The following is a 26,033-nucleotide window of genomic DNA, read 5'->3' as shown; positions in this document are numbered from 1 at the left end:
CAGGACAGGTACGAAGCATGTGACCAGCAGAACCACAGTACAGGCACAACCCTTTCTTACGTCTGTCTTCTCGCTCGCTAGCGGAGAGCGGGCCTCGAGTAGTATCCACCTGCATGGGTTCCCCTTCGATGTCTCTAGCAGGAGGGCGAGGTTCCTCAGAACGATGCAGATAAGACCGTGAAGTGCTTGGCTGGGAAGACCCTCTACTCCTTCTCTTCTCCGATCTCAGTTCCTGAAGACGGTACTCGATGGAAAGTGCTTGATCCATCAGGCCACGAAGATCTTCCACTCTGGTGGAATGTACTAATTCATCTTTTATTTCTTCTTTGAGTCCTCTACGAAACAAAGTCACCAAAGTACGTTCCACCCAGGTGGTCTCTGCCGCTAGCTGACGAAAACGTGTTATATATTGAAGGACATCTTGTGAGCTTTGTTGAATGTCGCATAAGGCTTCTTCTGCAGAGGCCTCCAATCCTGGACGACTAAACATTTGTTTGAAGCGATTCACGAAGGTGGAATAGTCCGACAATACCGGGTCGTTGGATGATACCATCGGTGTTGCCCAGGCCAAGGCAGGACCGGATAAAGCACTGATAAGATAACCCACCTTTGTCCTGTCATGGGAGAATTGGGTAGGTCGGAAGGCGAAGTACCCCGTTAATGCATCAAGGAACTCACGTAGTTTGGTTGGTTCACCGGAGAAACGAGGGGTAGAAGCAGAGATAGTCGGAACATCACTACTGCGGAAAGCCAAAGCCTGTCGTAACGCAGCATTCTCATTGCGTAGTTGTTGCAATTCCTGAGCTTGTTGCTGAATCGTTGTCAGAAGAGATTGATCAGGATCTGCAGCAGCCGCCACTGTGTCATCCATGGTGTTTGAGGATAACGGAATGGTTGGGCGCTGCAATCTGTCACGACTCACGTGCTGCTTGCGCCTGGAATTTGCAGATCTAGTGGCGTGGGTCTTCAGTGTTCGGCTTTGGCCCAGAAAGGGGGACTCTTTCTGGTAGCCACGGTGCTGTAGGCAATGGAGACGCCAAGAACAGACCGTGCCCTTCAGAAAATAGCGCCTGAGGGAAAAAAAACCTTTAAAAAAGGGGAAAAAACCTCCAAACAGAAAGATTCCTGTAAACAAGAACAGAAGAACAGGAATCAAAAAGAACAAAATTCAGGTAACACAGAATTGACGAAATCCAGAACCGAAAGGCAAGGAAATCAGGAGCGAAGACACTATCCGAACAGAAAGTGTTGCAGCGCAAAGAAAAGAAGAAAACACATCCCTTAAATACCAAAAAATAGGAAGTGACCCACAGGAAGTAAAAGGACACCATCTTAGACAGGGAAAAGTACATGGAACAGAATAGAGTAGGAACCATAGAGAATAGGGAACAAGGAATGCTGGGAAGAAAAAGGTAACCTGGGAAGGGGGAAAAGACATAAAGGAAGGAATAACAAAAAGACCCAAGAAAGAAGAAAAGAAAAAAGAAGGAGCAAGAACAGGTAAGAGGGGTCAGGAGTCCCCAAAAATGCGGTGAGGAAAAGCAGAACGAGGCCCCATGCCAATTCTGGGGCCTCGTAAAGTGCAGGAAAGGCTGGGGGCGCGCCGCGTTTTGGAAACACGCTGCGCGGCCCGAGCCGAACGCCCGGCTGGCGCCGAACACTCGGCTCGCGCCGCACCACGCGGCGCGACAGGAAGGAGGAGACTTAGGGATAGGGACAAGGCAACAAAGAGGTGAGAAAGAGACATGTTGCCTTAAAACTGTCCTGCTCTACATTTGGCTCTCACTCTTGCGACTCACACATGGAGAAGGGAAGGTCTCTGAATGGTATGGCAAGGACTTTATCCTGTCAAAGTTTCACTAAAAATATGTATTTGTGTGCCTCTCTCAGTTGTGTACATCTCTATCACCAGCATTGGTTTGGCCATTGTGTGCTTCTTTTGAGGTTCAGTAGTTCAGCAGATAAACATACAGGTCCCTTCACTATCGACTGGTGTTACAGGTCAGGGCTGAGGTAAATTGGCAAAAATGGTGGAAATCTAAGACCAGTATCATACCTTAGTCAATGCACCTGCTATTGAAATTTGTCAATAAGTAAAGAAGAGAATTTTCTTGAAGATCCCTCCGGTACCCTCATCTGTCCCGTAACTGTTGTGGTAGGATGTGATTGCTTATGGCATCAGATGCTCCCAACTAGACCAGTATTAAAGAGTGCATCCCAGGCAGCAAAGGAAGCTGATTCGGTACCAAGTCTGAGGCCGAAGACTGACAGCAGAGACTCCAGAATGTTCCAAAAATTAGCGTTCTGATCAGATGAAAAATATCAGCAAAAAATGTCAAATCTCTAATACTTGATAAAAGGAAGTTTTAGTACTAGATAGTTACAGTTAAAGCCGGAGATAGTTTTTCGGTGTTGATAAGGTTTTGGGTGCAGCACAAATAATGTTATTGATTTAGTTACCATTATAAAATCCAGAAGATGCAGTGCAAAATTGTGCCTCTCCACGCAAGCGCCTGTTCGAACCTTAGTCAATGCCTCCCTTAGTGCCTGATTTATGAAAAGTTAGCACCGCCTTTACCATTTGTTTTACGCAAAAGCGGTGCAAACTCACAAAATATATTTAGATTTTGTACGTTTGTGCCACTTTTGCATCAAAAAATGATGTAAAAGTGGTGCTAACTTTTAATAAATCAGGCCCTTAGGCCCATATTTATACTCTGATTGCACCATATTTGCATCATTTGTTTTACGCAAATCCAGTGCAAACTTAACTCCATATTTATATTTTGGCGCCAAACATGACTAGGGCCAAAATATTGGAGTTAAAGTCATTTTTTTGCCTGCGGAAAGCTACCTTGCGTCAATGAGATGTAAGGTAGGTGTTCCCGGGCAAAAAATTACTCTAAGCTCCGAGCGCCTTATTTATCCTTCCGTGCAAAAATCACACACGGGGGGAGGAGGGGTCAAAAAATGGTGCAAAGCTTAGGGTCAGGGCTGGTGTTAGTGGACCTGTGGGCCTATTTCCATGGTGGAACACCATGGAATAAGCCCACAGGTGCCCGCCCCAGGGACACCCCCACCCACACCAGAGGGACAGCGGAGGATGGAGGACCCCATCCCAGGTAAGCATAGGTAAGTATGGGTAAGTAGTACAGGTAAGTATTTATTTTTATTTAAAGTGCCATTGTGGGCCCTGAAATGGGCCCCCCTGCATGGCACAGGGTGCAATGGCCATGCCAGGGGACCCTTGTCCCCTGTGCTGGCCATTGGGGTGGTGGGCAAGACTCCTGCCTTTTTTAAGGCAGGAGTCATGTGGCATGGTAGGTTTAGCATCATAAAATGACGCTAATCTGGTTAGAGTCATCTTTTTTTACTCTAACCAGCCTAGCGTCATTTATTTGGTGGTAAACACCCATCTCTCATACCGCCACCCCCACCCGGCTAATGTCAATTTTTTTGACGCTAGCCCACCCTTTGCGCCGGATTGCGCCATTCCATAAATATGGCGCCCGGCTGGCATCCTGGAATAGCGCAAGCCAACTCTATACTTTTTTTACGCAAACCTGCGTTAGCGCAGGTTTGCGTCAAAAAGTATAAATATGGGCCTTAGTGTCACGAAAAGGAAGTCAAATTAAATGGACCTGGCAATTCTTAGCCATGGTCCTATTGCTTGCTTTATGTTTCAGGCAGTTAGCTAATGAAAATCAGTTAGTGAATGCAAGGAGCTGATAAATCCTTTATTAATAAAACATAAAAAGCAAAGAAATACCCTAGATGAAAAGCAGATAAACTAGTTGGGTGCTACTACTGAGACAAAAATCGAAAACAAAGTAAAGGAGTGAGTGATAGTAAAACCACAAGAGAATGAAGGATAAACAAATGTTCAGGTCCATAAACTGCAACATTCTGGAGCACCTAAATGTAGATCTTACAGCAACACTTAATATTAGTAGTACATTGAAACTAGATCAATAATCCTGTACTTGGGAGTAGCTATACCACAGGAATCGGTATTTCTGAGGTTTGGAACTACAGCAGAATTACAAGTAACCCCCTAAAAATGTGCAATAGTCATGCACTGATACCTCTGTTTTCCTGTGCAGATTTTGGCAGGTTTTATATGGAATTAGATTGAAACACGTATTACGTTTCTGCGAGGGCATGGTTATTCAGACTGAACAAGAGGCTGGTGCTACATAATCTTTGACATTGCGATAGTCAACTGGGAAGTATTATTCTAGACACGCCTTGTTGGCAAGTATCGTAGTACCAGATCTAATTTATCTCTATTGTTGCTCCAGTGTTCCCTAAAGCTCCGTTTGTGGGCAAACCTCAACAGTGCCTGAGCTGTGAGTTTGCTCCTGCCGAAATTTAGAGACAAAAAGTCAACACTTGCCTGGCCTCACTTTTGCTCTTTCCAAACAGCATTGCCTGTTACTTTGAGCACGAATGTTCTCTGTGGCATAGAATCAAGACTGATTTGTATTAGGTTGGATTCTGTTTGTAGCAGCATAGTGAGAACAAACATGGACTAGAGTGCGGCTCAGAGGAATTGCCAATTGCTTAGATTTACTTAGGTATTCCACCATTCTCTTTTTTTCTCCTCTCTAAACTTGCTGTTTTAACTCTGGGCACCTCTTCATCTGATTGAATGTGACTGCAGGGAATATGAACTCTGTAATAACTGTTTTTCAAATACTATTAGCAGGGCCACTGAGAATACGCAGCAGGGGGAGGACCAAATTATGTGGCAGGGTTGACTAAATTTTATACGGCAAGAAAAAAGGTAACTATGTAGCATGAGGCACCCTAATTTGAAGCACTATTGCTTCACTATTTTATCTTTGTTACACATATTGACATTTTAAGGACTAACAACAGCAATCATCAACTGAAAAGTGAGTTGCCCCTAAGGGACAGAAGGCCCACAAATCCCATAGCGTTTTTAGTAACTTTTGATCTGTTTGAGCTAGAAACGAATTTTTGTTTTGTTAAGATCTGCTAATTATGCGGATGGTGATGGATTATGTGGCAAGTGTCAACAATCTTGCAGAAAATGCAGCGGCCACAGAACCTCGTCATTCATGATATCATGACTACTACAGTGTTCCTTGCTGGCAGTGACAAGAAATTCAGAACTGGACGTGCCTCCAGCAATAATTTCCACAATATTCCTTAAATCTTATCTTTCCGGAAAGTAAGATTCCTGAAACCTAGAGATCATCCGCAGCAATTATCACATCTCAAAGCTCGACAGTTCTTCTAGCGTGGTTGGCTAGGTCTTCGGGAAATTTCTGCTTTTTCATCACAAGAGTTTGTTTTACTACATAAACAGTTGAATAACACAGTTAAGGAAAGGGTTGCTGGAATACATTAAACTATGTACACAGTATATGTGTGGTGCAGCATTTTACGTTTTTCCAACAAAGACAATTTTTATTGCGACCCACTATTAAAGTACGTTTGGCTGACAACGCCGTTGCAAAAATCTCTTCTTAACAATAGAAAAACAAAAAAAGAGAACTATGTACCACAGCTTAGATTTTCACATGTGTGAATTCGGACCTCCTCCCCTCCCCCCCAGGATCTTTTGGCGGGTGGTAGGGTCCGGGGACAAGTGGAACAGTGATTGACCAGTGTGCGTGAGGGAGGGACCTGTGGTTATAAGGTCAAGGGTACATGGGCATAGATCAGTGTTGCCAGATTGGGCTATTTCCCGCACAAATGGGTGCCATTTTTTCCATTTGTGCGAGAAAAAACTCAATTGGCGGGTGCCTATTTTTTTGGGCGTATATATTAAGCCCGTTGTATGCATTTTTTAAGCTGGGGCGGTGCCTTACTGCTGCAGTTGATTTTACTTCAGCTGCCTGGCTCTTTATTTTTAAAGTGCCATTAGCAGCATTTAACATGTCAGCCATACTTTGGGGCTGTGCCCACACATCATGTGATGCGGGGCAGATAGGCACAGGCAGCGTTCAAACCAGAAGAAGGAATCAGCACACTAAACTTACAACTCACTGCATGCTTGCAGGCAGCTAAGACCTTAGCTGGTGTTTGGGTCACAGGGCCGTCAATCTAGTATCATAAAAAAGTGCTACCAATGACGTCCCCAACATAATAAATATATTGGCCAGCCCTCCTGCCCACTCCTCGGCCCACAATTTAGCTCATCCTCTTCAAGCCTCCACTCCAGAGGCATGGGACACCTTCACCTCCTCGTGGTATTGTCAGACAGTGTGCCATTGCCCTGCAGTGCCAGTAAGTGACTAATGACGATCAGTGAGTGCTGTGGCAGGCAGTGCCCAACAGCCACAGCCAGTCCAGCAGCCAAGCCTGGCCTTACTCTCATACACCCAGATCAACTCCTGACCCCTCTCTTGAGCTTGTCTCCCTGAGCCCAGCAGCATTTCAAAATCACTGTGCCAGGTCCTGGGGCTACAAAGTCTTTTCTTGAGATTGGAGCAGGGTTGGTGGCATCGAGAAGTGAAACCTTGAGGATCTGGGACTCTGTCACTGCACGTAAGAGAGCACCCAGTCCGCGGTGAGTGTGTGCAGGAAGAATTACACTGGCCCATGATTATAAAAACAAGACTGTGATCCCGTGTAATGTAAGTGATGCACATGTAAAGCACTGCACTATCTTCAGGTCCGGGCTATATATAAATTGCAGAAAAATGCACAGAGATAAAAACAGAACCTTAACATAAGGAAAGACAAATAAAAGCACATTTGATGTCTGATTTGTACAAAGTGAAGACAGAGATTCTGGATAAATCACGACTTCCATGCTGAAATTGTGTGACCTTAGGTAAGGCAAATATTTTATTTCATCGAAACAAAGTTTCCTTCATAATGAGGAATGAAAGCACTTTCAAATGTGTGAATGTGGAATACCAGCTGTACAAAAACCTGTTTTTTTCGACTTACTAGATTACAATGTTGCTCAATAACAATTTGGCACCATACAGGATTCACATGACAACTGCCTTGCCTCTTGTGTCACTAATGGCACTGTCACCAGTGTGGGGACAGGAGCAGGAATGGTTCTAGGTTCATGTTTAAAAACTCTCACTTTCAGTAATGTCAAAGTATCTACATGTTAAAGAAATGCATTTTTTTAAAATTTAGAACACCTTATCATATTCTATCATGATTGTGGCATCACTTACCTGGCTTTTAATTTCAGGACTAGACTCATGACTGGGATCTTCGAGCGAGGGCCATCTTTGGCTTGGATCTCCCTGATAGCTTGTTAGATTGCCCGCCTCTGTTGTACAGTGCATATGCTTAAGAATTTTAAGGCAATGTCATATGTGCTAGCAAGGTCATTAGCACATATGAGAGCCCTTTTGAAATGCATGTGATCAGTATATCCTCTGTTTAAAAAAGATTCACTTGCATTGTGCACAGTTTGTATGCACGCATTGTAAGGCATGCAAGGCATTAAAGGGAAATGTCACTTTTTAAACTGTATTACAGATTATTATGGATGAAGTACATGGATTTACAAAGTGCATCCGGGGCAATGATAAATGGAGTAATTTTAAATGCATACTGTAACATAAAAAGTTTATTTGTAAAACAAACATTCACACCTTTGGGCATCCTGGCTGTTAAATAAGATGTTTGTTGCTTGTAAGATATGTTGTTCCACACAAGACTCCCTTTTAGGCACACTACGTCATACCACCTCCAACTTTGATCTGTTTTGAGGCACCATGTTTGATGAAGAGACTAAGCGTGATGGCACAGTAAAAGGAGGTAGGTCAGTGTCTTACAAAGGGGCAGGGCATAGAAAATGCACAGAGAAAGTTGTATATAATTTTTTTAAGTAAATGTATCAGTGTGTTACACACATGAAACCTAAAAGAGCAATGCTTAATGGAATAAGTGTGGACTATTATTTGGGGTGCTTGTAGACAACTCTCTACATATTATAGCAACATGTTGAACTCTCACTAAAAGGAATGTGTATCATGCATCAAAAGGGTGTAGAGTTAGTTTGAATAAAATGGTAATTCTTAGTACTAATGGTTTAATAACTCTGAGTCCAAAAACCCTTCCACCTTTCTTATTTTGGTTGTATTGTCGATGCTTATTCCAGGATTGATTTTGTGGTGTGTAGAGAAACTAAACAAAATGCCTTGAGAGTGCTGGAATTAGGATCAGCAGATGCACTGCATCAGCAAAGGAGAAAAGAACAAAGATGTCCTTTCCTGTTAAATCCTGTTGACCCTCATACTCTAGGGCAGAGGTAGCCCACTAATACATGAGTGGGGCAGTGCCTCAGTAGGTGTAGAGGTGGCAGCACGAGGTGACTGACAGACTTCCCTGCTGCCTTTTAACTGACAAGTCTTGAAAGTAAAAGAACATCAGAACAGGCTATAGATATGCACTGGACATGTTAGATAGTCAGTTGCGTTTCTATACATGCTAACATTTTAGACAAGAAAAGTTGCAGATTAAAAAAAAAATATTGTGAGAATGTATTTTCTCCCTTGACTTCTATTGAAGCAGAGACATTTTCAGACGGGAGATAGCAAAAATAAAGTCATTTTTGGCTTTAAAAATCGTCATTCTCCTGCCTGAATGGGGTCCACTGACGTGTATCTGTTTCACCTGTATCTAGCATGTGCAGTGTGCATCTGAAAGGCAGTAAGAAAAACAGGTTGTGCTTTGGATCCATTAGGTAGGGCTCTCGAATCTCACAGGTAAATGCTGTAGGTAACTAACAAATGCTAGTCTTACATTTTTGCACTGACATTATATTGGGATTAACAGGACTACTAGCGTAAAATGTAAAAGGAAAAACACTGAATTTTACATATTTCTTTAAAAGAGAAATTAGACTTATGCTTTAAAATGTTAGATTTATGATACAAAATGTTTCTTACAACCTGTGAATGAATTTTTTGAGTGTTACAACTTTGAGCTTGTTTTGGGCTAGGGCTAGTTCATTTTGGGCTTGCTTTGGGCTGGTAGTTGAACAGCTTTGGACTTTAGAAGGATTTGAAAATCTGGCAACACTGACATAGATCACTCTTTTGTACAAAACGGTTTGATACACCAGTTTGGCAGGGACAGTTTTTTCTATCCTACAGACAGAGGTATAGGGTAGGCATGCAGGTTTTCAGACCGGCCTTCCAGGGCTGAAATGCAACATCATGCTGCGTTGGTGGGTTGAAAGAGGCTCTGTAAGTCGGGCCCCTCCCCCGCAGGTTGGTACAATGTGGATCGTGGTATTCTGGCTGCAGGGCTAAGATGGTGTGACTGCTACGATCTGAGAAGCGTGGACCGCGAGTGTTGCAGTCAGGGCTAGAAGTGAGGAGAACGGTGAGTGGGCCCCGTCCATGAGCACTAGACAGAGTGCTTGAGGGGGCAACTGCAATGCAAAGAGGGAGTCCCTCACTTGGAGGGAGTGCCCAGGCAGAGGGAAATGTACCTGTTCAGCCTGCATCAGCTGGATGCCTGTTGAGGAGTTCAGTGACGCCTCTCTGCCTCAGGCGGCAGACCGTTCACTGGAAGAGGGTGGGACTAATAATGCAGCAGGCCTTCCGCTGGATTTGTCAACAGGCCCAGATTCAGGAACATGGAGGGTAGGGGGGAGCACAGAATGGCAAAGATGGGGACTGGATTCTTACCAGGAACTTTATGAAGCACAATTAAGGAATGGTGTTGTGGGTGATGGTGAGGTGCCTGGCACAAGTGGGAACATGACAGTCACTGAATGTGCAAAGGACATGATTTTGGACTGCAATGAGGATGAAGTTGAGGAAGGGGAGATTGTGGAAGATGCACTACAGTAAACCATTTGGTGAACGCACCTCATGATGTGCATCATAGGTACAACACTTTAAACCGGCAGGGAAGTTTTTGTGTTTTTCAGACATTATTAAGTGGTTCAGGGTCTGTGAGAGAGATATCCAGTCACATAGATGCGAGGTTGGTGTCAGGACAGATGGCTTTAGTGCGGGCCCCAGCCTTGAGGCTAGGTAAGACGCTTTGCAACATGAGCAACAACACGGATCAAGGGGTTGAAGTGAACTCAATTGAGGTCGACGCAAAGGATTCCATGTGTACGGGCCTCATTTGTCAAGGGGTAATACTAGAAACTAGATCTCTAGTTGGCAGAGGTATACACCCTTGTCCAAGTAGGGACCACAATCCTAGTCAGGGGAAATCACAAAACAACCCAAATTGTCCTGTGCTCACTCTCTCGTAGCTTGGCAAAGAGCAGGCAAGCTTAACTTAGAAGGCAATGTGTAAAGTATTTGTGCAATAACTCATACAGTCACACAGTGAAAACACAACAAAAATACACCACATAGTTTTAGAAAAATATATAACATTCATCAGAATAAAATAATGTAAAAATGATGAAAATACAATGTACACAAGCAAAGTTATGAATTTTTACATCTTAAATCCCTCTAAAGCCCTTAGAAACACAAAAGCTCCAACTGGGGCTATCATAGCATCGTTGGCGGAGTTGTTCCCAATAATCTGACTACAAAGGCAGCAGTCTCGAAGTCACACGGAGCCCCTAGCACAGTACCTTTGAAAATGAAGAAACAAAGACTTTGCATGGAGTCGTGGAGTTGATGCATCGCCAGAGCCGATGTGGTGTCAGTCCCTTACAGCATCCGGGGAGGTGAGGCATTGGTTCTGCACTGCAAGGCAGGGAAGGTGAGGCATCAGTTCTGTCCGGTTGCAGGCAGAGCTGGTGTGGCGCTGGTGGCAAGCCATCGGTTTCTTGTGACCCAGCGGGGTCGATGGATGCAGTAGGTCAAGGCATGATGTGTTGACTTCACAGTATCTTGATCACACTGCGGGACGTCAGTGGCTTCGCAGTGACGTCAGACTTGCATGGCAGGTCGTGGTTGTTGCACGTAGTGAGGACCATGGATCCGGAGCAGGCCTGGGTGTGGCGTTGGACAGTGGCTGCGATGCTGGAGTCGCTGAAGTTGGTGAACTTAGCTAGAAGCTAGTAGGTGAAGTCTTTGTTGGCCCTGAGACTTTAGAACAGGAGGCAAGGTCAATCCAAATCCTTGGAGAGCACTTTTAGAGAAGGCAGAGACCTTCCAGCAAAGTCAGAGGACAACAGGGCAACAAGCAGGACAGCAGTCCTTCTCAGCAAAGCAGTCCAGATGAGTCTTTTGGGCAGCCATGCAGTTCCTCTGATAGAGTTCAGATGTAGATCCAGAAGTGTCTGATTTGGTCGGGTCAGAGACCCAGTATAGATACACCCAAAAGTGCCTTTGAAGTGGGTTAAACTTCAAAGAGTGGTTTTGAAGTGCACAAGTTCCCCTTTCAGTCCAATCCTGTCTGCCAGGATCCCTGTGGGGGTTATCAGTCCTTTGCATGAGGGCAGGCCACTGGCCTTTCAAAGTGTAAGAGAGATCCCCTGCCCAGGGCGACCCGTTCAGTATGCAGGTAAATGCAGATGTGACTGAGTGTCCTGTGTTTATAGCTGTCTGGGTGGAATACACAAGCGGAGCCATCAGCCAGCACAGACCAGATGTGGATTGGGGACAGGCTGTAAGGCACAGATAGCAGTAAGTGCAGAAGAATGCCCACTTTCTAAAAGTGACATTTCTAAAATAGTAATATTAAATCCAACTTCACCAGGAATCATGATTCTCTATTACCATTCTGGCCATACTACATATGACATGGCTACTCCTTTTAGATCAGAATCTACCACTTAAGGATCTATGAGGGCAGTTCTGATGCAGTCTATGGGCGGAGCAGGCCTTGCAGTAGTGGAAAACAAATTGGTGAGTTTTTCACTACCAGGACATGTAAAACACATGAGTACATGTCCTGCCTTTAACTTACATAGCACCCTGCCCTATGGGTTACCAAGGGTTTACCTTATGGGTGACTTGTAGAAATAGGGGAGTTTAAAGCTTGGAAGTAGTTTTAAGTGCCTTGCAATGGCAGGCCTGAAGCATGGCTAAGAGGCAGCTTATTTGGGTGGCACAATCAGTGCTACAGGCCCACTAGTAGCATTTAATTTAAAAACCCTGGGCACATATAGTGCACTTTGCTACAGACGTATAGGTAAATTAAATATGCCAGTTGGGTAGGAACCAATGTTACCATGTCTAGGGGAGACAGCACATGCACCTTAGCACTGGTCAGTAGAAGTAGGGTGCGCAGAGTCTTAAAATTAGCAAAAACCGGGTCAAAAAAATGGATGGAGGCAGGCAAACAGCTGGGGGTCGACCATTCTAATGCCATCCGGTCTAACAGTAAGTATGCGGGAGACCAGAGCATAGGTACAGATTCTGTGCTCATGGTGAGTGAGAACGTGCAGGAAACAGATCAGGAGTCAGGGGATAAGAACGGGGACAAAGCCAGTGAATATAAAAAGGAAATCAAGGAGATAAAGCTTAAGAAACTATGTATATGGAAATCATTAAACCATTGGGACCCCATTTACTGTTGGCAACGAAGGAACACATTTAGAAAGGGAAATGCATTTAGAATTTTGAGCTGCCCATTTCTCCACAGGGAGAGAGCTAACTTTAGGAGTTTGAGCTTGTGTAAGGTATGACAATTTGTTCAGGGCCAGGTTGGAAAAGATGAAAATGGAGTTTGGGGACAGCTGGACAATGAGCTGTTCCTCCAAGCAATGACACAGAGCAGCCAGCTCCATCCACTTGCCAATGAGTAGGTGGCTGGTGATCTACAAGCCCTTTTGGGGGTGACCCACCCTGGCAGAGGTGGGTGCTACAGAAAGAGGGCAAGCAGGCACTAGTGGAGCAAGCTTGTTGTATAATAGGGACCAGTATCTGTAGGAATATTGCAAATACTTCACAAATGCTCTAAGCGTGGCGAAAAGCACATGCCCACCCAGCGTGGGCTGCAAGGGAGCAGTTTTGGTCACAGAGTAGTGCAGGAGGACAGTGGCAGGGGAGCAGTGACAGAGGTTTGGGGCAGACAAGGACAGAACCTGTAGAAAGGCGCATATGCAGATTAAGCTAGAGTGGCTCTGTTATTGGTTGTTGCAGTTGGGTACAGACAGGGAGAAGAAGTTGTTGAATGGTTTTAAACATGGTTTTCATTTATGTTACGAATAGCCGAGGGAAGGCATTGGGCGGAGAATTTGAGGTCAGTCATGGGGCACAAAGATTTGGACTGGAGCAAGCATTTGAAAGAGATACTAGAAGGGCAAATGGAATGGCAATATGAGGACTGGCTGCTAGAGAACTTGAGGGTATCACTGATCAGGGTGGTCCCCAAGAAGAAGCCAGGTGAGTACTGTTCAATTCAACATTTGTCTAGCCTGGAGGGCCAGTTTGCGAATGATTTCATCCCAGAAGCATGCAGTAGTGTGCACTACTGTTTTGTGTCCACGAAAACGTGGAGGCCATAGCTCTAGTCAGTGGGTATGGCACAGGTACATTGATGGCAAAATGTGACATTATGGCTGCTTTTCATTTGCTTCCTGTTCAACCTGAGGATTATGAGTTGTTGGCCATGCAGTTTGCTGGATATTTCTATGTGAACAAAGCATTGCTGATGGGCTGTTCTATTTCTTGTTCGTTGTTTGTAGATTAGGTTTTTTCTGCAATGGTTGTTTATCTTTTTTGTGGGGAAAGAAATCATGACACATTTCCTGGGTGATTTCTTCCTGGTTTGTTTCCCCCATCAAGGGCATGTAAAGAAGTGTTGTCAGTATTTCAGGAATTGTTGAAGGATGTTGTGTCCCCTTGGCACAGGAGAAAAACGTGGGAGCAGTTGAGGTGATGACTTTTCTAAGCACTGAATTACACTTCAGGTGCATGGAGAGTAGACATTCTAAAGATAAAAAACAGACACGTTTGCATTTGTTGGACAGGATGCTGGTGAAATGTAAAGTACTGCTAAAGGATACCCAGATGCTTCTAGGCCATCTTGATTTTGCCTGCAGTGCGGTGCATGCTAGTAGAACCTTCTGTAGTCTTTTGGGCATGGCCCTGGCAGGGGTATTACTTTCATACCACAGGGTGCGTCTGAACGCGGGGGTGAAGAAGTATTTGAAGGTATGAAGAGTGAATTTGAGTGAGCTCTATTGGTTCCCAATGGCATGTTTGTGGGGAGTAGTTGTTAGAGATTTTCTCTGATGCAGCTGGAAGGCACAGGCTTGGCAATTTTGGCAGGGTCGATGGTGTGTAGAGGAGTGGCCAGAGGTCTGAGAGAAAGGGGGGCACAGCATTGCCTTTCTGGAGTTCTTCCCAATGGTGGTAGTTTGCCTGTGGGGAGCCATTTTGTGAGAAAAAAAACGGTCAGGTTCAATGCAAATATTTTGACCATGGTGAACATTGTCATCAAGCAGTCAGCAAGAGATCCACAGGTTTGGCAATTGTTGCAGGTTTTTGTTTTGGGATGCCTGCACTCAAATGTGACTTACAGAGCTCAACACATTGCAGGGGTGGACAGTGAAACTGCTGATGCTCTTTCTCAGTCCCAGTGGCGGAGGTTCTGTGGGCTTGCTCCTTGGCCGGAGGAGAGGAAGCCAGAATGCCAGTTCAATTGTGGTTGGTGGGCGAGCATATCCTCAGTTCCCTCTAGGAGTGTACTCAGTGGACTTATGGACTCACATGGGATGAACTCCTGGAGTCGGGGACTGTGAGATGAAGTCCTGATGAGGGTGTAGCAGGCACAAGGGATGAGGTGGTACAATTCATTATATCACTGATGGAAAAGATGTCAGCAGTCACAATAGTGGGTAATTTAGTAGGGGTAGCTTTCTATGGGAAGCTGCTATAGGGCTATGAGACATCGGCAAGGAAAATGGATAGGGGGATTTTGGATGGATGGATGAGGGAGTGTGGTGATGGTGACAGAGTGCAGGGGGCAGTGACGGTCTGCATTTTGAAAGGGGTGATCGCAATTCTCCTGTAAATCTGCAGGAACAACTATGCCAATTTGAGGTTTGCTGTGATAATGGGGTGTTTGTTTGTCATGACTTTCAGTGTAACAGAAGTGATGAGGTCAAAAGTTTGGCTTCATAGGTCCTCTACAGATCGGTCAGGGCAGGGTACATGAGTTTACTCTAGAGCTTGGGCACGGGTTTGTCCATAGACATGGTGGAGGAGTTTGCGTGGGCAAGCAAAGGTGTCAGTGAGGTTTTTCGGCACAGAGATGGGGCCAGGTTTTCGGCATTGTAAGTGCTGGGGGTCCTGAGGAGGGCTCTGAAAGAGTTGGAATACCCAGCGGATGAGTTTGGCGTGCACTCCTTCTGTATCGAATGGCTACAGAGGCAGTGCGTATGGGGTGGATGACAGCGGACATCCAGCGTGTGGGCAGGGGGATATCAGATTGCTATCAGAGATACTTGAGGTTGGGATGGGCTTTGCAGGATATGGATTCATTTTGTTGTTTCCATTCTGGGTTGTCCTGAAGGCCTTGGGAGAAGACATATCGAAGTGTGGATACGTGGGCACTCCTTCGTGAAATGGGTGGCTTGCCATGCAGTTTCCAAGTAGAGTTGCAAGCAGCTTGGTTTTCAGGAAACAGCAGTGCAGCTGAAGTGGTTTGGAAAGAGTGGAATGAGTTTGCATGAGTTGTTGCCCAAGTCTTATTGACTAAGGGTTGCCCCTACCCAGTGTGTTACCTTTACATATGGACGAGGATGACTTAGTTAAATTAAAAGGATTAGTCGCTGTTGAAAAGTAACAGAAAGTTTGAGTGAGGGGAGTTGTGATTGGGCTTTTGTTTTGGGAAGGGTTACTTAGAGGAAGGGAAAGGAGGACGGATAATTGAGGCCGGATTTTGACATTTAAGTACATATGGCTTAGTGCCACGTTTTATGGATTAAGACTTGTGCTCTTGTTTCATTAAAGTGGCCTTTTTCACACTAGCACTGTTTCCTTGTGTTCTTCGATGCGTCATCCGGCCCCATTTAAAACCTGACACTAACCATATCTTCTTACAAATAGTTTTTTGCTAAATGATTCCAGCGCCAATCTGCCTTTTTAATGCAGATGATTTTTTTTTTATTGGAAAACACAATTCTACTAGGAATTATCTTTTTTTCACTAAGGTAAGGGGTGTAGATGAGCTTTCATCCTTTTTTTAAGGTAGAAACACTTTTTGTTTTTCACAAAAGACGTTCTTCACATCCAACTCTTGTCACTGTGTAAACTCCAATTGATAGCCCCATACCCCAAAATGTGGTGAAAAGAAGTTTCTATACAAGAAGCATGTTTTTTTCTTTTGGTCTACCTTTCAACACAGAGTGGTAGAATTCAAGAAATGCACTGTATGCAACTGAAGGAAGTAAAAGGAGTTCGAATCAGGAATACGGTGTTTGGATTGCAAATTCATTAGGTCTCTTTTGTATAATGCAAGTGCAGAGTTGTTGACTTTTCCAATGTTTGTATGTAAAGTATTTTTTAAAAAAATCAAAATACTAGAGAAAGGGGAAACGTATATCTTATGGTATCTCAAAACTAAAATAAATAAATAGCATTATTTAGTTTTCAAATACTTTTAACTCTGGAAATTCTAATCAGAAAAAGACCAGCCGAGTCAAGACAAAGGACACCAGATGAGATAGGATATATAGTTTCGGTGACTGAGCCCATCTGTTTCTCAACCACAATCCTGCCACCGATATTCCTGCCGTTTTGGTGGCCAGAAAAATATATGGCACCATCTCACCTAACAGCTTCCATGTCTCTGGAGACAGCATTTGCAGGGACTCAGTAACAACAAACGTTTAGCAAACTGGCCACCTCCATGCATGCAGTAAGTTTGAAAGGGGGCCTCTGATTTTATCCTTAGTGATTCCCTGTACCAGTTGATAGACCCAGTGACAGCAGAAGGACAAGATGTTTTCAAGGGTGTTTTAAGAGAAGACATGCTCACCTGGGACCCGGTGATCAGTGTGGTATGGGATGCAGCGGAGGTACTCATTCTGGTTTCATATGGCTTGCTGAACTCCACGAGCACCCCCTTTTATGCAGGAGTTATGCATTAAAGGGTCTTCTCCCTTTTTTCCCTACACAGATGAAGATATTAAAAAAGCAAAGACTATTGGTCTTGTTTAGGATTTGCCAGAGTGACATCTTTGATACAAATAGGCAGGGATCCCTACCTCATTTAGAGGTGAAAGGACCATCTGGTTGCTGAAAATGGAACTCTACTGACACTGCCATCGGAAACCTTTATTTGTCATTGTCTCACAATGGGGTTGCCTGATAATAAGTGCTAGATAGTTCACTTTATTTATAGCGGTCTTCTGGCACTCATGTTTTGTGCCCAGACTACTGTATGATTAATAGCAACATTTAGAAAGAAAAAGAACCTGTGTTCTCCCTGCACACGGTCAACAGGGACATCATTTATTTTTCAATAGGGCTGCCTGATAATGAACCTTAGAATGGCTACACTATGAGTGCTTATCTTTTGACACCCATTTTTCCTGGTCAGAGTGCCATGCAAAGTATGGCAGCCTCGGGCAGGAAAACCCATTAATAGTCTCAATGCGGAACGAGAAAACTTCCTGCACACTAGGAACATTTCTTCTTTGAGGATGACACTGCCAAGTGGGGTGGTAGCCCACCAAGCAATGATTGTTTAGCAAAATGGCGTTGCCATGTCGATGGGATCACTTCTGGAAAAATGCTCTATGCATTGGTGGAGGATGTGGGATTTATTTTTTCTTTTGGTGTTTTCGTACATGAATGCAGTCCTGACACTGAGATTAGTGTAAAGGAAGTGCTGTATTGAATGTGGTGAGATTACATGGAGTGCAACCAGGTTTTCAGGAGTGAGGAAGAGAATGGGTGTTTTAGATGGAGGCCACAGACATTAAAAAGATCATGCCTCCCATTCTGGGAAGATGACGGCTGGGGGCAGATAGTAAGCTGCTTTAGAAAGAAAGAGTCAGTCCTTGTCAGGGCCTTTTTTCTCTAATCTCTAGAGAGTCCGTACATCCAACGGTTTTAAATGGCCACCGCCTTGCATCGGGCTTGGGTGGGCATGGGCCGAAGTAGCTAAGCAAGCAATGCTTGCAGAACAGGTGAATAAATGAACAATAATGGAGCCCAGCAACTCCGGATGTGAGTGCTTAGCCCCCTAGGCACCACACCTTCTCGTAGAATTATGTAAATTAAATGTGGCATATACAATTGGGAGAATGGTTAAAACATAAAGTCAGTATCACAGATGGGCGAGTATGCTCTGTGCAAGCAAGGCACCTCGCTCAATACAAAGAAAGTATAAGGCTTTGCTAGCCCAATTGTGAGTATCCTTGGTGCAGCCTGTCTTCTCTATGTATGTAGTATTTGTATGTGTGTGGACACAACTGATCTAATTGACCCTGCTTTATATGCTGGAATGGTGCAGAATCTGGAACCCTTAAAGTAAAAGTGTAAAAATCATAGCGTAAGTATCGCAGCACCACTGTCCTTTATATATTTCGCTGGATGCACATTTTGATAAAATTAAAATGGCAGTAGCTGGTAAATACATTGAAAATGAGAAAGTAATTCTCCAACTAGTCTGTGATTTTACCGCAGTAAAAAGGTATAGGCATGAAATGTTTGAATGAATGCAAAGTGTCTAAATCCATGAAGCACATCTGGGAAGACGCAGGGCCTCCTTGCTGAAGGATGGACTCAAAAGCCTGTTCATATGTAATTTGTGGACTTCAGGAAATCAAACTGAGATTTTTGTTTTTGAGCCAACTGAATGAACTTCAGAAACAGACAAATGTGGACAAGAGTTATAATAGTAGAATTTGCAACAGATAAATACGTACCCCAATCAGGTGTCCCAGAGTTACTGAGAGGCCAATAGACAATGAAGGAGACCCGATGTGGTCTGCTCGGCGGCCATCCGTTGAGGCGAAAATGCAGAGAACAAGTTGGAAGGTGAGCATGATCTCGATTCCAACTGCTTGTCCTGGGGTTGTGTTGGCGCTCAACTGCAAAACATATTGGTAAACTAAGAAAATTGACACAGATGGGTAAGAATTGGCATTGCATTCCAATGCCATATTTAAATGTATATCTTCTGCTCCTTGTCACTCTCCTATCCTAGTCTTTCAAGATTTGTCACACCCATGTTACTCTACATTGTTATTATAATCATCAGAAGTGTTTGTCACAAAGCAGTTTCTAACTCTAGCCCCAACGTAGTTTCTTCCCACTTCTTTTCTGTGGTCCGATTAGGAATTTGCTTAGGCAGCCAGTCATTTTCCTACTGCTCTGCCAAGCTATGGAACACTTTTGTTTTTACCACTAACTGCCTTCCCTTCTGGAGAATCCATAAAACCTGACCAGCTACCATAGGGTGATTGTTAACCTCAGTTGAAGAAACTGGCTAGGGCCCTTGATCACATATCACAGCAAGCACTTGGCATTTCATCCTTTATCAAAATCGTAGCGCAATACTAGTACTAAGTTCCATGGCTGTAATGTTTTGATTGTAAGTATTAAAATCTTTGGTTTCATTGTTCAATTCAAATCATTTTTAAGCAGCTTTTGAGCCTTTTTCCAGGGCTTCTGTTTTTTTTTTTTTAGTGTGGAGGCCTGCACAGGCATTTGAGTTCCAAGTTGTATGATAATTATCACATTCTGCTGTTTTCCCCTGGCTGATTTTGGCAGTTCACTTTCTTCCATTTCTATGGGCAAAAGGCACTGAATGACATGACGACACAATTTACAGCATATGGGGCCAGATGTAGGAAAGGATTTGCAACTCGCAAACGGCAAAAACTGCCGTTTGCGAGTTGCAAATCACATTTTCCTATGCAGAAATGCATTCTGCGAGTCGGACCGACTCGCAAAATGCATTTCAGAATCGCAAATAGGAAGGGATGTTCCCTTCCTATTTGCGATTCCTAGTGGTATGCAATACCATTTGCGACCGCATATGCGGTCGCAAATGGTGTTGCAGTTACCATCCACTTCAAGTGGATGGTAACCCACTCGCAAATTGGAAGGGGTCCCCATGGGACCCCTTCCAGTTTGTGACTGGACCCAAAAACATTTTTTCAGGGCAGGGAGTGGTCCAAGGGACCACTCCCTGCCCTGAAAAAATACCGAAACTAAAGGTTTCGTTTTTTTTTTTTAAGTGCAGCTCGTTTTCCTTTAAGGAAAACGGGCTACACTTAAAAAATAAATAAAACTGCTTTATTTAAAGCAGTCACGAACACGGAGGTCTGCTGACTACAGCAGGCCTCCATGTTTGCGAGTGCCCATAGTCGGTATGGGGCCGCAATTTGCGACCCACCTCATTAATATTAATGAGGTGGGTCATTGCGACCCCATACCGACTCGCAGACGGTGTCTGAGACACCGTTCTGCATAACATTTTGCGAGTTGCAAATAGCGAGTCGCTAAGACTCGCTATTTGCAACTCGCAAAATGCTTCTTTACTACATCTGGCCCATGGTGTGTTAAATACCGATTCTGTAATGTATACCTTATTTCCAAGTGAAAAGCTTGCAATAGGATGTTTTAACCACACTTGGTACATACCTAGTGCCACAGAAGTAGCATTTACCAAGTGCAGTGAGTACATCACCATTTTCTGAATTATTCAGCAGCGGGGCCTGAGTGTAAGACACACTTCACTGGTTTAATATAATTCCAGAAAATAATGAACAAGTATAGGTCATCAATCGCTGCTAACTCCCAATCCGGACCCTCCCCACCCAAGTAGGGAAAGTGGTAACACTTCCCTATTACTCCTTGCAGTATAGTGTGCGTTACATATTTTCAGAAATGTGTGCCAATTGCCTCGCAAACCAACAAGTATTAACATATAGTTTCCCCTTTTTCAGTTTTAACCTTCCTAACATTGGTATTGGCATTCAACATGCTTTTTACGAACAAGTGATCCTATCCAGCATAGTTTCATTGTCAGGTTTAAAAGTACCAACCAACTGGTTACAAGGGAATACCTTATGCGTTCCACGATATCTAAAGTTGGTCGAGAATTATTGTTAGCAAATGTAACGTTTATTGATTACTTTTGAAGTCAACAAAACAAACATTCACAGTAAAGCTCAGCAATACATTTCTCCCAAAGGCACTGAATTTCATCCCGCATTTCATCGAAATCCCTCTACTTCCACCATCAGCTAGTCGTTTCTCAAACAGGAAAGGAGTTATCGTCCCCCAGCATATTTCCTCTTTGTGGCCCACCGCCTTTGCTTAGTGGAGGACATGTTCCGCTGATTCCATAAAACATTTAGTAAATGGCATACTGTCAAAATAATGGTCATATAATGCCCTCTGACTCCTTCTTGAACCTAATTCAGTCAGCGATTAAGAGGAGCTTTCAGCGGGACTTCCTTGTTCCATAACATAGTGGACTGAAAAGCAGGAAGTTGCGTAAAACCTCAAGAGAAGCTCTGTCCCAGACACACACCTGCAGGGCTGGCTTTAGCGCTGGTGGTGCTCTGTGTGACAATCTTTTTTGCACCCCCCACCAGCCCATGACCATCTCCTCGGATTCACTCACTACCACCTGGGGCAAATGTGCCCCTCATCTCGCCATAGCCCAGTGTCATAATAAAGGCTCTTGCAGCCCCTACTATGCGGGGAGCCCTCAGCTCCAGGCCCCCCCCCCCTTCAGCACAATACACAGTGCAGGGGCAGCAGGCCCCTGGTCGGGTCCAGTGAGAAGGGGGGACCCCTACAGGTACTGTGTAGGGGTGGGGGGATCCTTCAGTTTCATTAGGCCACTGCCATAGCCCGCTTTCACATACATCCAATTTTTTTAAAGCAACTGTAAAGGCTGGCTCTACTATTCCACTCAGCTATCCACATAAAATATTGTTCTGTTCTTTGCAGCAGGCATATTAACCCTCTACGCTACCTTATTGCAAGTCAAAGCTGCGTATGATTTTGTATGTTATTGGTAAACACAGAGCCCCCTGAGGTCAGCACCCGGTGCGGCTGCACTGCTCGCACTGCCTTAAAGCCAACTCTGCACACCTGCATCCTACGTGGGCCATGCTTCATCTACCCAACAGAAATGATAAATAACTGTTGCCAAACTGTAACATTCTGCGTAGCCTTCTTACACCAGGTGATTGAATGAAGTCTAAGGGGCAGATTTATCAAAATGCCACACAACGGAGCAAGACACCTTTCTGCACTGCACTGCACTGAATGACAGGGAGAAGGCAGAAATTCCCATTCTTAATATAATATGGTATATTCCTGGCCTCTCCTTGTGCTGGCACACTATGTGCTGCCTAGTGCCAATGCAGGCACCCTTGCACCATGGTGCAGGCAGGATTGTTTTTGTGCTTGCGTTTTTTGTGCATTAACGGACACTATCCTACACAAAAAATCCTTTTACGCTAAGAGATTAGGAGATTTAAACATATTTCTCCTCACTATGCTTCCCTTAGGGAGGTATATATAGCATTTTGATCCATTCCCAGGTCCACCACTCATGGTAAATCTGGGACTGCGCCAAAATCCAAGGGTTGATGCATGGGAATACCCAGCCTCCACTAATGGAACGCCTTCTTGGGGAAGAGGACAAAACAGCAACTTGTGGTGCCTTGCGTTCCTCCAGATTTACCAAGGCACACAAGGCCACACAAGGCCGGGCTCAGTAAATCTCATTCTAAGTTTTGCTTCACCCTGTGTCCCCTTATGTGGCACAAGGACCATGAAAACACTTCGAAAATATGGTGCTAATATCAGTTTCTTGAGACAGCAAACTACCAATGCCACAACACCCTTACTCTTTCTTTAAGCAAGGTGCAATCTCCCCTCTTACCCAAGCTTTCACTCCTGCAGCTTCTAGCTCACAAACTTAACACGCCCTCTCACCTGCAGCTATTTTAGGACATCCTTGTTGAACCATACAACTGGATTAGCCCAGATTAACTGGCAGAAGAGTAGAGGATTTATAGCCACTTGCTCACTAATTATAGAAAATGGCAATTTCTCTCCATTGCATGGTGGTCTGTGTACCTTTTCATGTACTCAAGTGCATGTGCAAGAAGAAATTAACTTAGAAAAATCCATGTGAACCATTTCCCACTTTTGTCACAAGTTTGTGGGAGACCTGGAACAAAACTTAACGAGGAACCCTCTGAATGCTTCTCCCATTTTGGCCAGGTGCTCTAAGCAGCACCAGTTTCTAAGTATTAAAATTTACTTCAGGGAAAAAAGAAAATAGCGTCTGGTACATCTAGTTGGTTGGACACAAAAGCTGCCTCATTGCTAATGAACACAGCAGGCATGCTCGCAAATAAATCTATAAATCAATGTTTCTGAAGGGGTGGGGATCGGAAAGGGCATAAGAACCCAAGATTAACACCTCTACATTTCAATTCCACCCTTAATACTCGTAGCTCCATCCTGCCTCCACCAGCACCATTTCCCTGCTCCTTCCTGATCTTGCTCTTCTCATCCTGCTTTTTCCAGTGCCCGGTCTCTGAGCGTCTTCCACCAGTGTCTTTAACTTGAGCATATTTATCTGCAGTTTCTTATTGTGACAAAACGCGTTAAGTAAATGACTTCTAGGGAGCAGTCGATTACCTCTTAATTTAAGTCCAGAGAGTGTTGTCTGCAAAGAGGAGTGGTTCTGTTCGAAGTTCAGATACATAGGGCCTGATTTAGGAAAACACTAAAAGTAAATGCAAGGTTAATATCTCCAGCTGCACGCAATTTCAGTTTTTGTTCAGTTCTTAAACATTCCCTGCAGTATACCTAAAAAGCTGTCCCAGGAACAAGTTACAATGCCTTTTACTGGCAACGTTACATATGACTTCTCCCTCAGGCTCTGTTTTCCCCTTTGCGAAAATATATATATAGTGTAGATTTAAGCAGATGAGTAATCGAGCCTTCCCTGCAAAGACAGATGTTCTTCATTATTTTTCCCTCTGCCGGGAAAATATTTTGCCCCATTTAAAAATCTTTTCACCTACACTTCTTGTCATTTATGGGGGAGATCCACTCTCAGGGTGGAAGTTTGTGAACCTGCTGACAAACATAGCTTTGTGACTGTTCACAAACGTACAGGGCAAACCACACCTTGTAGCACCACTTCCTATCCCTGGTGTTGGATTTATTACTGCATGGCAAAGGAATCTGCAGTAATAAATCTATTTACAACTGCCAGGAACCCTTTTGTGAAATCCTGCCAGGCATAATTAGAGGTATTTTGTACCTTAGACCTACATTTTCGGCAGAAAATACCTTTATGAATTGGGTCCAGAATATCTATACTAGCCTTTTGTAAACAAGTCCCAAGATCCTTTGATTAGCCTTGGAAAACATGCCTCCCTGCCTCACACCTTCCTCACCCTTCCTGGTTTGTATGTTACTGATTTACCCTACTTTGTTCTGATTCTAGTAATGGTGTGGCAGCACTATCACCTCACAGTCCAGGCTGGCACTAACGGTCTATCCTATTGCAATCCCCTTTTTCATTCTTGGTACACTCCGAGCCCAAAGTTCAGGAATTCTCTGGCTGCACCATTTATGAGCCTGCCCCACACTGTGACAATAGAGAATCGGAGTGGGATTTTAGTCTCATAAGGGGGTAGAACCATTTTTGTTTAGTGTTAGGGAGATACGATTGACTCCATGCAATTGCCCAGTCTAATGATTATTTCACTCCAAATATTGTCCCATGGTTGGGTCCAAAGATAGTGACGGGTTGCGTGAGTATTAAAAGGGTTTTGCACATGTGACGCTTTGGCTTGAAGATTGCAGTGAAGTGTGATGTTGTGAAGTGTTTTGCGGAGTCGTCATACTCAGAGTGATTGTGGTGCTCTTTGCAAAAATGTCTGCGGTTGCTGTTGTTGACTGGTCTATCGTGGCCTAAGATCCTGGGATAACACACAAGTGTAGAAGACACTTGGTTAATTTATTGTCTGCAGTGAGGAACTTGTTAAGAGATGTAGTTGAAAGTGCCAGTAGTTTTCTGTGAATGTGCATGAGTTGTTGCTTGGTATTTAGCGAATCCTGAGTGAACATGGAGGATCTGTATCAATCTATGTAACTGTAAAAGCTACAGCAGGAGAAGTGCAAGCCTGTAAAACTTTGAAGTGCTTGAATTCCTAGCCGTAGTGTGCAGGCAGGTTGTTGGATTTTCTTGCAATAATTTGCATTAGGTGTGAGTGAGCAATTGTGTGAGAGACAATTTGCGAAGTGATTGCAGATGTTGAACATAGTGAGTGTGATGTCATATTGTGCTGCATCGGTATAGGTTAGTTAGTGTGAAGCTGCCTAGTATTTGTGGATAGTGCCACATTGCTATTGGTTGAGACGTGAGAGAAAAGGATTGTGGGATTGAAATGACTTCCTGATCCGATTGCAAGTTGTGGAATTAATTGAATTTAAACAAACATTTAATTTTTCAAAACATTAAAGAGTGTGTTAAGGGGAGATGTGTTTATTCTAGTTAGAGAGGGTACTGAAACACCAATGGAAGGAATTCCAGGTTATATTATGTCGTCTGTGAAAGGGTTGCATGCATGTATTTGGCTTAAACTGTGGTGCAAAATTAATTAGAAAGAGGGTGCTTTAGCTTTCACCCAATGCGGAATATTTAATTTGAGAGTTCTAGGCAATTTGAGGCAAATAATGTATGAAATGAGACTGCCTCCAAGCCCCACACAATTTGAATAAAATGCATAAAGCAATTAAGACACTTTCAGAAGCCAGATGGGATGCAGAACAGAAAATGTGGAGAGCAGATATAGTAGATGGAGTTAGAATGTTTCCATCTATTTTAGAGGAAGGTGATGGGAGTACAAAACCTTAGGCTTGGAGGAAACAGACAGAAAAAGCAGGACAGACAGCAGAAGCTGAAAGTAAAAAGACGGTAACGTATGACAGTGATTCAGATGATGAACTCATAAATCAGTTATTGATATATCATCCACCACCAAATCATTAAGTTGAGACAGGAACGAGCAATGAAGCAGTACAGAATATAGGGCCAGATGTAGCAAATTTAAAATTTGCGAGGTGCAAAGTGCGAGTCCATGCGACTCGCACTTTGCACCTCGCAAATTGGTATGCAGTACAGTGTCTCAGACACCGACTGCAACT

The 26,033-nt window shown here is 44.0% G+C and overlaps 1 protein-coding gene across 2 annotated transcripts in view; it reads right to left on the bottom strand.

Annotated features, from left to right (window-relative positions):
• The window catches only part of LOC138292224 (aquaporin-5-like), a 73,527-nt gene that overhangs the window by 28,293 nt on the left and 19,201 nt on the right, over nucleotides 1–26,033 (bottom strand). The window contains exons 2-3 of one of the 2 annotated variants that reach the window (XR_011202615.1): nucleotides 18,758–18,922; nucleotides 16,861–16,993 (exon numbers count right to left, since the gene is read on the bottom strand). Coding sequence is in view for 1 of the 2 variants with exons in the window: in XM_069230668.1 (XP_069086769.1) it covers nucleotides 18,758–18,922 (165 nt within the window). In the remaining variant the exon portion in view is untranslated. The remainder of the gene's footprint in view (nucleotides 1–16,860; nucleotides 16,994–18,757; nucleotides 18,923–26,033) is intronic. The other variant, XM_069230668.1, reaches the window with a different exon arrangement.

This window comes from Pleurodeles waltl, chromosome 4_2, assembly GCF_031143425.1.
Source record: "Pleurodeles waltl isolate 20211129_DDA chromosome 4_2, aPleWal1.hap1.20221129, whole genome shotgun sequence".
Taxonomy (NCBI): domain Eukaryota; kingdom Metazoa; phylum Chordata; class Amphibia; order Caudata; family Salamandridae; genus Pleurodeles; species Pleurodeles waltl.
The sequence above is the reverse complement of the archived record's forward strand: the minus strand, read 5'-3'. Positions and strand labels throughout refer to the sequence as shown.